Here is a 15,420-nt window from a genome sequence, read left to right on the forward strand (position 1 = left end):
ACGTAATGTGTGGCATTATAGTTCAATAGAAAGAATTTATCTTCAAAAATGTTCATGGTGCCAATCAACCGTCAAAGTGATTGTGCACCTGGTGGAAGACACCGGCAAAAATGCAAATGAAATGGGACAAGGAGGAAGATAGAAAGCTGGTTTACACCCTAGAGCGGTGGCCACACAGATGAAAATATATGGGAGCCAGCAAGAGGAGGATGAAGTAGGCATTATGTAACATAGGATAATCTGATTTTCCCTTTGAGATGAAGAGGAAGTTCAAAGGAATTTTGTTCTCAGTATTTAAAAGAGCTCAAATTTCAATCCCCAAATGTTTGAGCACATAAATGCAAAAATTGTTTCAGCGTCTACATTGCAGGATGGTCCATGAATTTGTCTATGATGCACTCAAAATCTTTCCGGATGTAATATATTCATAAGGCAAGCTTCTTAGAAATCAAAGCTTTTTGAATGAATGTTACTCAACTCCTTAAATGTAAGCCTGTCTCTCAGTCTTTGTCTCAAAGGGAAAGACAGTAGTAAAATGTAGCTGGATAAAGTTATCAGCCCTGTACATTATTAAACTCTAAAACTGGAAAAGACTTTGATGTTCACAAATTCAACACAGATGGAATTGGGTTTTTAGGTTATTTGAGGTTTGTTTTTTTGCGGTATGTGGGCCTCTCACTGTTGTGGCTTTTCCCGTTGCGGAGCACAGGCTCCGGACGCGCAGGCTCAGCGGCCACGGCTCACGGGCCCAGCCGCGAAGCGGCATGTGGGATCTTCCCGAACCGGGGCACGAACCCGCGTCCCCTGCATCGGCAGGCGGACTCTCAACCACTGCGCCACTGGAATTGTTTTGACTTTCCTATTAGAAAGCCAAATTAAAGAATATGATCTTTTATTCAAGTGAGAACTAAAGCTCCCTGAGGGCCAAAACTGAAAATTCATGTTAAATTCCCTATAGAACCTCTATTTTATAACATATAAGTTCCCTATATATCTTTATATATAAAGATAAATATATCTTTAACATAGTAGGTGCTAAAAATATCCACAGAAAGAATGAAATCGAGTAGAAATCTGAAAGAACTGTTAATGATGAGGCTGGGTAGGTAGCAAGGAAGAGCCAATTCACAAAGTCTTTTCACCTGTGCCAAGGGGCATGGACTTCATCCTGGAGCTGGTGCTTAATGAGGAGGGGGAAGTAATCAGGCTGTTCATTCTTTTCCCTCCTATCTCCAAGCAAAGACCACAGCCGGAGCAAAGGCAAAACAGCAAGAGGAGCTTGGTGCATGCAGGAAAGAAAGCATAGCAGCTTGTGGCTGCTGAAACTTAATGTGCATGTAGGATTTATAAGAAGATGAGGCTGGAAAGGGAGGCAGAGACAAGACGACCGAGGGTCTCCAAGGTACAGTAATGTTAAAGAGCTTTGACTCTGTCCAATAGTATAGATGATAAGTGTGTGTATAAATGATGGCAGATGGTAGTGAAGTGGTCAGATCTGCCTTTAAGAAGGAATATTCTGTGTCCACAGGGTGTAAGACAGATTGGAAGTAGAGGAAAGTCTGGAGACAGGGACCAGGAAGGAATTGGCTAGAGTTACATGTTCATTTCTATCTTCTTTGGCGCCACAGCTGATAGCCATGAAGACTTATAAATTGAGCCTATTGTCAGAGCTGGGGCCCAATTTTTTCTGTCTCATGCACACATGGCCTTAAACATAAATATAGTTCATTTTTGTCTGTTGAATAGTTTCCACTTTCCAGAGACTCCAACCTTGGACATATCTACAGGAATAATAAGAGCATTACATAAGTTGGATAAAATTTCTTGCCAGTGTTTAACATAGTTTGCTTTTCTCCATATTTAATCCTAAATGAGCACACAGGCATGTATTTTGGCAGAATCTCTGTGTATTAGTGCTCCAGTGGAGCAAGTCTGAATCTATATAAACAACAGTAAAATAAACTTCTTATACTCACCGTGAGTGCTGGACAGTCAGAGACATTCAGCTCTTGCAAGTTTCTACAGAGGCCTAAATCAAACAAGTTACACATTATTAAATACCATATTACAAATGTTTAAAGTTTTTCCACCCTACATTCACTGCTGTGTATTCATCAGAAAACAAACAAAAACCCTGGCAAATAACTTGTTCCAAGTATATGGTTTCCTTTCCCCAGAAAAAATGATTTATTTTGGCTTTAAAATTTAAAAGTATACACATGTTTATTATTGTTTGAGAATTAAAGAAGGAAAGGGGAAAGAGAAAACTATTTTGGGAAGAAACTGTATATACTTAGAGCTTTCAGCTTTGAAGCACTTGAAGAAAACCAGTCTGCTTTTTTGTGGCATGACATTTTTGTTAATTTGGGGGGTTTTGTTTCCTTTTAACATTCAAACATACAAAAAAGTTGAGAGAATTGTACAGTGAATGTACCCATCACCCACCCATATTCTACAATTTATATTTTACTATATTTGCTTTATCACAAATCCACCTGTACATCCATCTCTCTGTCCCTCAATCCATCTTAATTTTTTATGCATTTTAAAGTAAGTTGCAGACATCAGCACACTTCTCCCCACAAATAATTAAGCATGAATATCATGAATAATTCATCATGCATAGTAATTAACAAAATATTTCTATTTTAGGTTAGATTTACATACAGTTTACAATGAGTTGCAGATTGAGATGTGGAGGGTCAGAAAGGTCAAGTGCCTGATTAGTTCTGGAACCAGAGACACCTGCACAGCTTGTGATCTGGCAGGGGAAACAAGACTTGTGTTATACAATCAGCTCTCTGGGTCTAGACTAACAGTAAGTAAAACTCCAAATCTGAGACAGAAAAGAAGCAGTGAGGGGAGGGGACACAAAACAGTGAATGGGAGGAATGCTTGGGGCAAAGAAGGGGAAAGGCATTCTAGATGGAGGAGACCTGTACAAGCAGGAAAACTCCAGGTAAGGGGGTGATCCTGGCATTCACACTGCTACAATGAATAGGAAACACATCTGCCAGTTATAATCAAAGAGCCCCACGACAATAACAACAGAAATGTTATTAATTATAAGTCCATTTTGAATATTTCTGTCTCTGCCAAGAATGGTCTATGTCCTAAGTAATAAGTGCAAACCAAAAGCAATTTCAGAATTTTAAAGATGAAAACAATTCTTAAAAATGTACAGCTCTTGACAGCAAAGGAATCCATAAACAAGACAAAAAGACAACCCTCAGAATGGGAGAAGATAGTTGCAAACAAAGAAACTGACAAAGGATTAATCTCCAAAATATACAAGCAGCAGCAGCTCATGCAGCTCCATATCAAAAAAACAAACAACCCAATCCAAAAATGGGCAGAAGACCTAAACAGACATTTCTCCAAAGAAGATATACAGATTGCCAACAAAGACATGAAAGGATGCTCAACATCACTAATTACTAGAGAAATGCAAATCAAAACTACAATGAGGTATCACCTCACAATGGTCAGAATGGCCATCATCAAAAATATCTACAGACAGTAAATGCTGGAGAGGGTGTGGAGAAAAGGGAACCCTCTTGCACTGTTGGTGGGAATGTAAATTGATACAGCCACTATGGAGAACAGTATGGAGGTTCCTTAAAAAACTAAAAATAGAACTACCATATGACCCAGCAATCCCACTACTGGGCATATGCCCTGAAAAAACTATAACTCAAAAAGAGTCATGTACCGCAATGTTCATTGCAGCACTATTTACAATAGCCAGGACATGGAAGTAACCTAAATGTCCATCAACAGATGAACGGATAAAGAAGATGTGGCACATATATACAATGGAATATTACTCAGCCATAAAAAGAAACGATTGAGATACAGTGAGGTGGATGGACCTAGAGTCTGTCATACAGAGTGAAGTAAGTCAGAAAGAGAAAAACAAATACCGTATGCTAACACATATATATGGAATCTAAAAAAAAAAAAAAAAGAAAGGTTCTGAAGCACCTAAGGGCAGGACAGGAATAAAGACACAGACATAGAGAATGGACTTGAGGACAACACGGGGAGGGGGGAAAGGTGAGCTGGGATGAAGTGAGAGAGTGGCATGGACATATGTACACTACCAAATGTAAAATAGCTAGTGGGAAGCAGCCGCATAGCACAGGGAGATCAGCTCAGTGCTTTGTGACCACCTAGAGGGGTGGGATAGGGAGGGTGGGAGGGAGATGCAAGAGGGAGAAGATATGGGGATAGATGTATAGCTGATTGACTTTGTGATACAGCAGAAACTAACACACCATTGTAAAGCAATTATACTCCAATAAAGATGTTTAAAAAAAAAAGTGCAGCTCTTGGAAGTCATCAGTAATACTTAAGGGAAGAATAGATACCAAAAAATATAATAACTAAGTTTATGAGATTATTAATATTTTTATAGAGTGGCTACCTGAATTCATGCAATTCAACAAATATTTATCAAGAACCTGCTATGTGCTAGAAACTCTACAGGTGCTGGAAATGCAGCAGTGAACAAAATAGAGAAAAATTCCTGCCCTTAGGAAGGTTACATCCTAGCTGGGGGAGAAGGACAATAAACAAAAGAAGCAAAATATCTATTTTGACAGATGGTGATACATGCCCTGGAGAGAAATAAAACCAGAAACGGAGTAGAGGGCGACCAGCGAGTGGGAAGGGGTACTACTTTTAAATAGAGCAGTCAGAGAAGGTTTTGCTGAGAAGGTGACATTTAAGCCAAGATGTACAGGAAATGACAAGGACAGTTGCACTTTACCCTGAGCATTTCTGGAGCCCACCTTCAACATGATTGGTGATTGGGAGACAGTAAAGGAAAGAAAAAAATAAGCTCAGGAGAACATTCTTTGGAGTCCTACTCTTATTTGCGCATCTCAAAGCTGTAAGGAGAATCCCTTTAATTTCTTGAATCCAGTTTCAGTTTTCATAATGCTAAGTCCTAACAGTGTGGAGTACTTCCCCTGGATCAGGCACTGCGAAGTGTTTGATGCACATGAGCGTGTTTCATCTTCCCAACAATACTAGAGGTATCCTCAGTCCCACTTTACAGATGCTGAAGATGAGGTTAAATAATTAGCCTGAGGTCACACAGTTCAGCAAGTAGAAGAGCCTTGATTCACACTCAGGGCCCAAACATTCAGCCACCAAACCAGGCAAGTAGGAGGGTGTGGAGCCTTCTACACCACTCTTCGGGCATGTGCCTTTATTAAGGGAATGCCTTTGCTTAAAAATAAAAATAACTTGAAAACTTGCTATTATTTGTCAATTGTGGTGCTCACAATGGTCTCTAAATATTTTTTCCTCCTGCAATCTAGGGACGCCACCGTACCTCAGCTGGGTCTCATTGTTCCTGAGCTGCATTAGTTAAGATTACCCAAACGTGGATTTCAAAGGAATACTTTCATTGTTCCATCTGTCACACCAAGTAATTGGGGCCAGCTGGATGTCAGGATGCGCGTGGTAACCATCTTAATCCTGCTCTTCTTTTGTAAAGCCGCTGAGCGCAAAGGAAGCCCTGGGGGTGCGAGAAACCGAGTGAATCACAGCCGGGCTGGTGGGAGCCGGAAAGTCTCCAGCCTGGTCAAACGCTACGCTCCAGGCCTCCCCTGTGAAGTGTACACATATCTTCATGAGAAATACTTAGATTGTCAAGAGAGAAAACTAGTTTATGTGCTGCCCAGCTGGCCTCAGGATTTACTGCACATGCTATTAGCAAGAAACAAAATCCGCATACTGAAGAACAACATGTTTTCCAAGTTTAAAAAGCTGAAAAGCTTGGATTTACAACAGAATGAGATCTCCAAAATTGAGAGTGAGGCTTTCTTTGGTTTAAATAAACTTACCACTCTCTTACTGCAGCACAACCAGATCAAAGTCTTGACAGAGGAAGTGTTCATTTACACACCTCTCCTGAGCTACCTGCGTCTTTATGACAATCCCTGGCATTGTACTTGTGAGATGGAAACGCTTATTTCAATGTTGCAGATTCCAAGGAACCGGAATTTGGGGAACTATGCCAAGTGTGAAAGCCCTCAAGGACTAAAAAATAAAAAACTGAGGCAGATAAAATCTGAACAGTTGTGTAATGAAGAAAAGGAACATTTGGATCCAAAACCCCAAGTGTCAGGGAAACCCCCAGTCATCAAGCCTGAGGTGGACTCTTCTCTTTGCCACAACTACGTGTTTCCCATACGAACACTGGACTGCAAAAGAAAAGGTTTGTAAGTTTCTTACTTTTTCGTTTTCATGGATGATTAAAAATGCTTTCTGAATCTTAGGAATCTCTGCATCCCACCATGACTTAGAATTTTGGGAGCATTTCCACCAGAAATCTTTCCCCAATGACAATGGAATTTACTCCGAACTCAAGGTGGTTAGTGATTTGGGGAACATTAGAGGAAGGTAGGAGGTATGCTCAGGAGGGGCAGCCATTTGGGTCCTACTCTTATTTGCTCATCGCAAGCTGTGGCTGTAAGAAATTTCTTTAATCTTAAATCCAATGTAATTTAACTTATGTTGGTAAACCAGTGGGTATGAAATCAAGTGCCAGTGCTGGCCGTATAACCTGATTTACACCAATTAAATTCAAAACATGGTATGCATGTGTGGGGAGATAACCTCCAGGAAAACCATGTGCAGAGCAGGACAGGTGAGAACATCACGAGAAGGAAGCCAAGTGGGCTGTAGTGATGGTGTGTCTGTAGTTCTTACGATTTAGTCTCAAGGTTTTCAAAAACACTTGCTAACATCCTGTATCTTAACTGTTCCCAAATTATCCAAAATAAAACATAAGAATATTGAAAGAAAACCTAAGTTGAAAGTATTAATCCAAGAACTATGAGACTAAGAATAGCTTTCTAGAATATTACTTACTTTCTGCAAATCATTACTTGCTTTTACATCGCACACATTCTTGGGCTAGTAGTGTGCGGGATTTGTGCATACAGGACAAATACATGAAATAAGAAAACAGATGGGAGATTTCAGTAAGGCTCTTGACATGTTAGTGAAGACATTCTCAAAGTGTGGTCTGGGCACCGCTAATCTATCCTAGGACAACAAGGCATTTGAGTGTCTGTTTCATTTCTGGCATGGGTTAATAACTTATATGTAATATTAAGGCCAGATGTCATTGAATTAGGGTCACATAGAGCATGGTATCATTCCTTCCAGTTATTTTAGGAGGGTTTGTTTTAAGAACAGAAAGGAAAGGTTAAGAGGAACATGTGGAGACTGGCTCCTCTCAAGGAAACCATAGGCAGGAATCTGTGGACTTTGAAGAAGCAGGAATAAATTTGTTCTTTTATCAGCGAAGTCATGCTCAAGACTTGCTCCCTCTCTCTGACTGTGGAAGGTGACACCTGATTAGATCACACCATGACTACGTGACACCAAAAGGTTTGCTTACTATGACACTCTGTGAATTATATATCGTTGATGCTAGAGTAGAGCAATTACAGTATCGTAACCTGGGAGATGCCGTTACGGGATCCTCTAAGTTTGAGAGAAAGTGCTCGTTAATTGAGAACCTACTATGCTCCAGGTATTCCACACACATGCTGTCTACAGCTGCCAGCAAGGTAGTATTGATAGTATCCCCATCCTACAGTTGAGGAAAATGAGGCTAAGGGAGGTTCAGTCAGTTGCTCAAGGTCTCATAGGTAAGCAGCAAAGCTAAGATTTGAAACTTAGTCCACCTGAGCCTGCCGGCATCCATAATTAATCTAACCATGTTCAAACAAGCAGCTGGAACAAAGAAAGCATTAAAGAATTGCAGAAAAGTCAGTACATGAAGTTTCTCTGTAGCCAGATTGGGTGGAATTTCCCTAACACGGTTAACAGTGGGTACTTGGTGCTTCATGACAAAGAGCATGTTTTACTAGGATTTCCTTCGTGATGCTTAAAAACTTGAATTATATATTTTTAAAACTAATACAAAGCTACTATTCCTAGACTTGAGTTAGAAAAACTACTTGATATCACTAAGGTTCTATCCTCAAGCTAAAGTTAATTTGCACTTGCTGCATCAGGTGACAAAGAGAAAATAGTAGAGTTAAGCTCTTTAGTTATCTGAGAAAAATGCTATTAACACAAAATTGAAGGTTTCTACAGCTATACCACACTGTAATTTAAGAAAAGATAACATAGTAGGAAATAGCTTTCTTTTTTACTGCTTTTCTACTCTTTGGCCATTCCCTCTCCAGTGAGCCTATTTCTGCCTTTGTCTTTTTTTCCATGATATTTTTCTCTTTTTTCTCGGCAAAAATCAACTTATAAAAATACAAATTTTTTTTTATTGCTTTCCTTCCTCAAGTTACTGTTGTTGTCTAAACACAACCTTCCAGACATGCCCCATAAATTCATTCTTCATGCTTTAAAAGCACATGATTTACTGGAAAACAATATAAATAAAGTTTATATGACATGCACAGTTAGTACATATATACTAACACTAAAGGACAACTCAAGTTCCTCCACTTGTTAGTGACGACGTAAATCAGAGCCTATACTTTTTAGATTATAAAATGAAGGGTAGTTGTGTCTTTTAATATCATCAATATAAATCACTCTCACTATGGTTGATATCAGTCTAGTGATTCAGCTGATAATGTACTTTTCATTTTTTGATATATTGTTGATTCCCATAAGTTTAAAATCAAAGGTCTTCTCTATTAAATTCCCTTTGGTACTGCCTGGCACAGGGCCATGTTCTTTAGATTGATGATAATAATCGAGCTGCTTTCTTTGCTCTTACAAAGCAGTAATTTAAGCAACTTTTAAACATAAAAATATATAGAAGTTAAAAATCATGGCTGGAACTCAGGTATGACACTGAATTTTATCCATTGTAGTTTTCCTTACCCTATTCTATAACTAGATAATAAATGTCAAATACTGAGAATAAATGTTCAGCAGTGTTCATCTCTAACTCCCTGCCAGAGGGTGGTAATACTTTTGATGGTGCTCACATGTTGGACACTATGTAGGATCTAAAGAAGCCTAAAACATGCCATCAAGAGTGGAACTAGCCGTGATATTAATGAGAGCTGCCATCTAAATGCTCTGTGTGCCTAAGACATAGCAGTTTCATGCATTGTCATTTACTCCTCACAACCTTAAAAGAAATACTAGTATTATCCTCATTTTAGGAAGGAAGAAGTTGAGGAGTAGAGAAGTTAGGTTGCCCTTTGAAGATCACATAGGCAATCCCTAAGCAGTTCCCAAGCCATTGGCCACCATGCACTGTCCTCTCTTCCTTCAAGATTCTGGGTATGCCTATTAACCAAGAAGAATATATAAAAGCCTTCTGGGTGCTTCCTTCCAGTATTGAACCCTCCTCTTAGGCTCTGTACAATTCATCGTGTACATGATCACACTCAAGGAACCCGAATACAGATTCCCTTAACTCGGGAATTAGTTGTGCCTCTTCCAGCTGACAGATGATGAGTCAGATGGTGTGTGTAGGGTACCTAATACATGCCATTTTGACCACATAGACCTCAAAGATCACTATTTTTGCCTTAAACATCTGACAGCAAGAAAAAGAAACAATAGCTTTATTCACTGACAGGCACTCTGCCAACAAAACTTAGTCTTTCAAAGGGAATAAATGTAAGATTAGTTGAAAGCCGTGTTTATGCCATATTGAGATGGATGGATTTGCCAAAAATACATGAGAGAGTTTTAAAACTGCTTTTTAGCTTCACATTTACCAGAATAATTTACCATTTTAAGGATTTATTTTACTTCTAAGATTAGGGCTGTGGAGAATTATGACCATAAATTGCTCCCAGCTGCCTCTGAAGATAATTTCACCATTAGTTTGAACAATAATTAAGAATCTTTTATTTGCAATACACAGGGCCTTTTATATCTCTTTACCTACCACTACCAAGCCTTAAGAGTAGTTCTGACATTGCTGACAATCAAGGTAGCCTACTAAATGAGAAATTACGTGGAAAAAATTTCCCAATTTCCTCCTCAAAATCAGCAAGGTTTGGTTGGGGGAGAGGCAATGCTTGTCAGGGGGTGATAATCAAGTAAATATGATATTTGTTGAAGGTTTACCAAAAATCTCAGCAGCAAATAACCGTGTGGTGCCTGGTCTAGAAATGGGGGCATTGACCAAATTTGACTTCTGGTCTGGGGAAATTTGTATTTGTGTAATCTTTATCAAAGACAAACATACTTCACATCAACATTTGCATTTCTCATTCAAGTTTAAGGTTAAAAAACTAAAGAACTGTTTTTACTCATCAATACAACAAATAAGATTTTTCCATGTTTTTCTAAGCCTACTAGTAAAGGCTTTGGTTTGCATTTCCTGGTATTACTTGTGGATCCTATTTTTACTCAGGTCTGCTGGTAACAATGCCAAAGTTGGTTCTGCAGTTCATATTCCTCTTCCACAGTTCTGCCACATTGCTTAAGCTGGGTTTCGGGGTGTTCTCATAAACATTTTTTTCTACCCATTTATTTGTGGTTAACCCACTTTAGCTTGTCCTACAGTGGTTGCTTGGGCCTCACCCTCATGTCCTACAATGGTTGCTTGTCATTCACCCTCATGTCCAGCCCAGCAGATGTGGGTTCAGCAAGCAAGTACTGATAAATAGGCTGTTTTCCAGGACCTAGGAGATACTAACTCTGGTGGCAAGGAAGACCTACAGCCCTTAATGTCTTTGTAGGGCCTTGGTGAGGACTTGGGCTTTTATTTATAGTGAGATGGGAAGCAATGAAAGGGTTCTGCCATCTGGAGGATGGCAAGCCATCTGGTAAAATGACAGGATCTCACATGTTTTAACATGATCACCTGGGCTTAGGACAATATTGGGATAATCCAGACAAGAGGTGATGGTGGCTTGGACCAATGTGGTAGCAGTGAAGGAAGAGAAGAGAGGTGGGATCCTGGGTATTTTGAAATAAAACTCTATTCCTCTTTTAAAAATCTTCTAAGAAAATGCCACAGCCATTCTCAATAATTATTCCAAATGCTAAATGTCAAGAAATTATTTCTTCTGCCTGTCCTCAAGTGTCTCTGTGGTTTTCAGTTTTTCCTGGGATATCCATCTCCTTGTTTACATGTAGTGCCCAAGAGAGAATATAGCTCTCCTGTCAGGGTCTTGCTGGTCCTAAAGGGAGGATTACCTCAGCGTTGCAACATTATAATAAGTTCAAGTCTTAAAATCTTTCACCTTTCTATATATTGGCAGAGACAACTCTAGGTCAAACAAAACAATGTCTTATCAGAGAATGGAAATAAAATCAATCCAAATTTTCAAAGCATTTTTATTACAAGAGGGCTCAATATTCCTGAATCATTAAACTCAACACATTTAATGAGCTCATTATTTCCCATGTGTTAGTTAGATAACTTTGTTGCTGCCTAAGAAACTACCCCAAAACTTTGTGGCTTAAAACAACACACTTTATTATCTCACAGTTTCTGTAGGTCAGGAAACCAGATATGGGTTAGCTGAGTCCTCTACTTCAGGATCTCTCACAAGGCTGCAATAAGATGTGGTTTCACCTGAAGGCTCAACTGGAAAAATATCCTCTTCCAAGCTCATATGACTGCTGGCAGGATTCAGTTCCTCAAGGACTGTTGGACTGAGGGCCAGAGTTCCTTGCTGGTTGTTGGCCAGAGGCCAACCTTAATTACTTGCCATGTGAGCCTCTCCAAAATGGCAACTTACTTCATCAAAGCCAGCAAAAGAGAGTCTGCTAGCCAGACAAAAGTCACAATTTCTTATAACCTAATTATGGAAGTGAGCTCCTATCATATTTGCTGCATTCTATTATTAGAAGCAAGTCACTAGGTTCAGCCCATACTTAAGGGGAAGAGTTTATACAAGGGCATGAATATCAGTAGAGGAGATTGTTGGATGACATTTTAGAAGCTGACTGCCACATACCACTTATTTATTTATGATATATTAGGCACTGTTCTAAACGTCCCTCAGGAAGCTTCCATGGCAAGGAGGGTGCAAAAATGAAAAAAATCAGTAAGATGTACCCTGCGCCTGATGCTGATAACTGCCATTGAGAAGAAGCAGGAAATGGTATTATCATTGCTGTTGTTGCCTACTTGAAAGCAGGGAGATGTCATTTTAAATACAGAGCCAGAAAGGTCTTATGGCCATTCCAATATATTGACCCCCACCCCAGTTGTTCCCCAATCCCCACTTAACCCTACATGACAAGCTTGAGGATTCTAAGCAGATGGAACAGCATAAGTGAAGCAGAAAGGTACCAGGAATAGGCAGCAGAGCATAATGGTTAGAAGCATAGTTTTGGGGGCTAGCATGTCTGTGTTTAACTCCTAGAGTGTGTACCAAACGTAAAACAGATAGCTAGTAGGAAGCAGCTGCATAGCACAGGGAGATCAGCTCCGTGCTTTGTGACCGCCTAGAGGGGTGGGATAGGGAGGGTGGGAGGGAGGGATATGCAAGAGGGAAGAGGTATGGGAACATATGTATATGTATAACTGATTCACTTTGTTATAAAGCAGAAACTAACACACCATTGTAAAGCAATTATACTCCAATAAAGATGTTAAAAAACAAAAAACAAAAAACAACCCCAAACACTCAAGGCAGAGATACAGCAGCAAAATTGTCAGCTGCTTCCCTTTATACCCACTGAGCCTGGGCGTTATAAAAAAAAAAAAAAAAAAAAAAAAATCCTAGAGGGTGACTATGGGCAAGTTGTGCCTCAGTTTCTTCATCTGTAAAATGGGGATAATGTACTTAGCTCATAGGGTTCTTGTCACATAATACTTGTTAGGGCACCTAGAAAAAGTTCTTGTACATAGGTACTAAGATACCAAGATCCCATCAAGAAGAAAAAGCAAATTTAACAGTGATAAGAATACCAAAGAAGGAACTACCAATACCATCCCATTAACCATGGATTCTGAGCTGTTAAAAGAAGGGGGGATATAAGACTGAGTCTTTATGAAAGTAAACATACTATGAGTTAAGAAATCATATATACCAGAAGGGGTTTTTTAAAAATATTTGGAAAACATTATCAGTAAGTCAATTATTCTATAGCAAAAAGGGAATTATGGATAAATGGATACCACCTTTCATAAACTTACTGTACCTAGTTCAAGGAATTTCTACTTATTCAGAAAGTCTTTGGGTCATGCTGTTTCTCAGGTGTGAACTAATCTGGACATTTTATTTGTTGCTTCTAATTTTCTTTTGTCTGAACAGGTTTGTTTCTCTTCACAGGCTTCACTTGCCCTACTTAAAATTGAATAAAACCTTTTCAGAATATTTTGCTAAAGATTAAAAGAAAGGGCAAGTATTATACTAAACTATAAAATAAACACACTTTATAGTATTTTAAAGCATGATTAAAAGACAAATATAAATAGTAAGAGATAAATTAGGTGAACCTTGATTTCCTATTAACCTATGAAAAATAACTGGGCTCCTCTTCCAGAGGCTTTTTTGTAGTAGAGTCATTGTCAACTCAGCAGTAGCTTGTAGTAGCAGCACTATTGTTATTACTGTTTCTCCTGAGGAGTCCAATTACTTCAGTACCTTGGGAAGAGTCATGGAGGAGTGGTGGAGTATAAACTAAGTCACAAGGATGCAGGGAATAAGTGGGTGATGAGGAAGCAGGGGGAGCAAATGAGGACTATTCTTTCTCCAATTTTAGCATCCAAGGAAAGGAGAAAAAAGGTAACATCCTGAGGGTCATCAAGGTCGAGGGCTTTTTGTTTCTTTTTTAGGATGGCAAGTTCTGAGCTTATTTGTTAACAGAAGGAGAGGGATGAAAGGAAGATGCAACAAAGAGGCAATAATTAATAGTGAAAGCTCTTAGAGGAGTGGGAAGGGAATGGGAGGGGAGGCAGGAAGAGTGGTTTGATTTGTGGGTTTCATTTTGTTTCAGCTTTCTGTTTTTAAGAGCATCCCAGGTGATTCTAACAGGCGGCCAGGCTTAAGCCCCACCACGCGCCTGATGCCCAGCCAGCTGAGCTGCACTGCCTGCTGTCCTGCTCTTGATTTCTTGCCGCCTCTAGGAAGTTTCTCAGAACAGTTCAGCAAGGAGTGATACCTGCTCCTCTGAGTGTGATGCACTTGGTTCGCTGGGCTTTGGTGGAATTTAGCATATTCTGAGGCTTGTTCATATAGTAATGTTCTTCGGCTTTAGATGGGATTTCCTTTTCCCCTTCAAGAGCTGACTCTTCAGTCACACAGGGATAAGAGTGATAGAGCAAATGGGGGCAAGAGGAGAGCTTGATAACCTGAACATTTTAATTTTTTCCAGAGTTGAAGAAAGTTCCAAACAACATCCCTCCAGACATTGTTAAACTTGACTTGTCACACAACAAAATCAACCAGCTTCGACCCAAGGAGTTTGAAGATGCTCATGAGCTAAAGAAATTAAACCTCAGCAGCAACGGCATTCAATTCATAGATCCCGGTAAGTTCCACAGAATAGCCCTTTAAACAGGTGACAGGTGTTCTCTGTTTTTTTTATTATGGCAACATTTATAGTAAATACAATTTAGTTTTTAAAAAACTAGTAAGAAGTTTGAATTTAAATGAAACATGCTTATAGTAGAACTTGCTTGGCCCTCAGAAATATTTGCCAAACTGTTGCTTTATGAAGTATGTAATAAGCAACAGTTATTCAGTTGGTCCAAATAAAAGAAGTGTTATGTAGAATATATTTTAAAAATAAGAGTATATGGCTAGGGCTTCCCTGGGGCACAGTGGTTAAGAATCCACCTGCCAATGCAGGCGACACGGGTTCGAGCCCTGGTCCAGGAAGATCCCATGTGCCACGGAGCAGCTAAGCCCCTGAACCACAGCTACTGAGCCTGCGCTCTAGAGCCCACACGCCACAACTACTGAAGCCTGCACACCTAAAGCCCATGCTCCGCCACAAGAGAAGGCACCACAACGAGAAGCCCGCGTACCACAGCAAAGAGTAGCCCCGGCTCACCACAACTAAAGACAACCCGCACACAGCAATGAAGACCCAAAGCAGCCAAAAAATATATATATAGGGTATGTGGCTAGTGGTCAGTAATATGCTAAACATGTCGTGATTTTTAAAAGGAAATTCAGATCTGGCATTTTCTTTGCTTTTCATTAAGTCCAAACTTATTTAAAGTAAGACTTTAACTTGTTTAAAGTAAATTTGAAACAATCTGCTAAGCAGAATAAATTAAGCTCATAAAATAAAGATCTAGGGCTTCCCTGGTGGCGCAGTGGTTGAGAGTCCACCTGCCGATGCAGGGGACGCGGATTCGTGTCCCGGTCCGGGAAGATCCCACATGCCGCGGAGCGGCTGGGCCCGTGAGCCGTGGCCGCTGAGCCTGCGCGTCCAGAGCTTGTGCTCCGCAACGGGAGAGGCCACAACAGTGAGAGGCCCGTGTACCGCAATAAA

At 39.9% G+C, this 15,420-nt stretch overlaps 2 protein-coding genes across 2 annotated transcripts in view; one reads left to right on the forward strand and one right to left on the reverse strand.

The window, feature by feature from the left end:
- The window catches only part of FBXL13 (F-box and leucine rich repeat protein 13), a 196,590-nt gene that overhangs the window by 105,027 nt on the left and 76,143 nt on the right, over positions 1–15,420 (reverse strand). Inside the window, 1 exon segment of the mRNA XM_007467061.1 lies at positions 1,977–2,029. Coding sequence (XP_007467123.1) covers positions 1,977–2,029 — 53 coding nt within the window.
- The window catches only part of LRRC17 (leucine rich repeat containing 17), a 13,137-nt gene continuing 3,180 nt past the window's right edge, over positions 5,464–15,420 (forward strand). The window contains exons 1-2 of the mRNA XM_007467047.1: positions 5,464–6,229; positions 14,293–14,448. Coding sequence (XP_007467109.1) covers positions 5,464–6,229; positions 14,293–14,448 — 922 coding nt within the window. The remainder of the gene's footprint in view (positions 6,230–14,292; positions 14,449–15,420) is intronic.

The sequence above is a fragment of the Lipotes vexillifer genome, unplaced genomic scaffold (assembly GCF_000442215.2).
Source record: "Lipotes vexillifer unplaced genomic scaffold, Lipotes_vexillifer_v1.1 scaffold450, whole genome shotgun sequence".
Classification (NCBI taxonomy): Eukaryota; Metazoa; Chordata; class Mammalia; order Artiodactyla; family Lipotidae; genus Lipotes; species Lipotes vexillifer.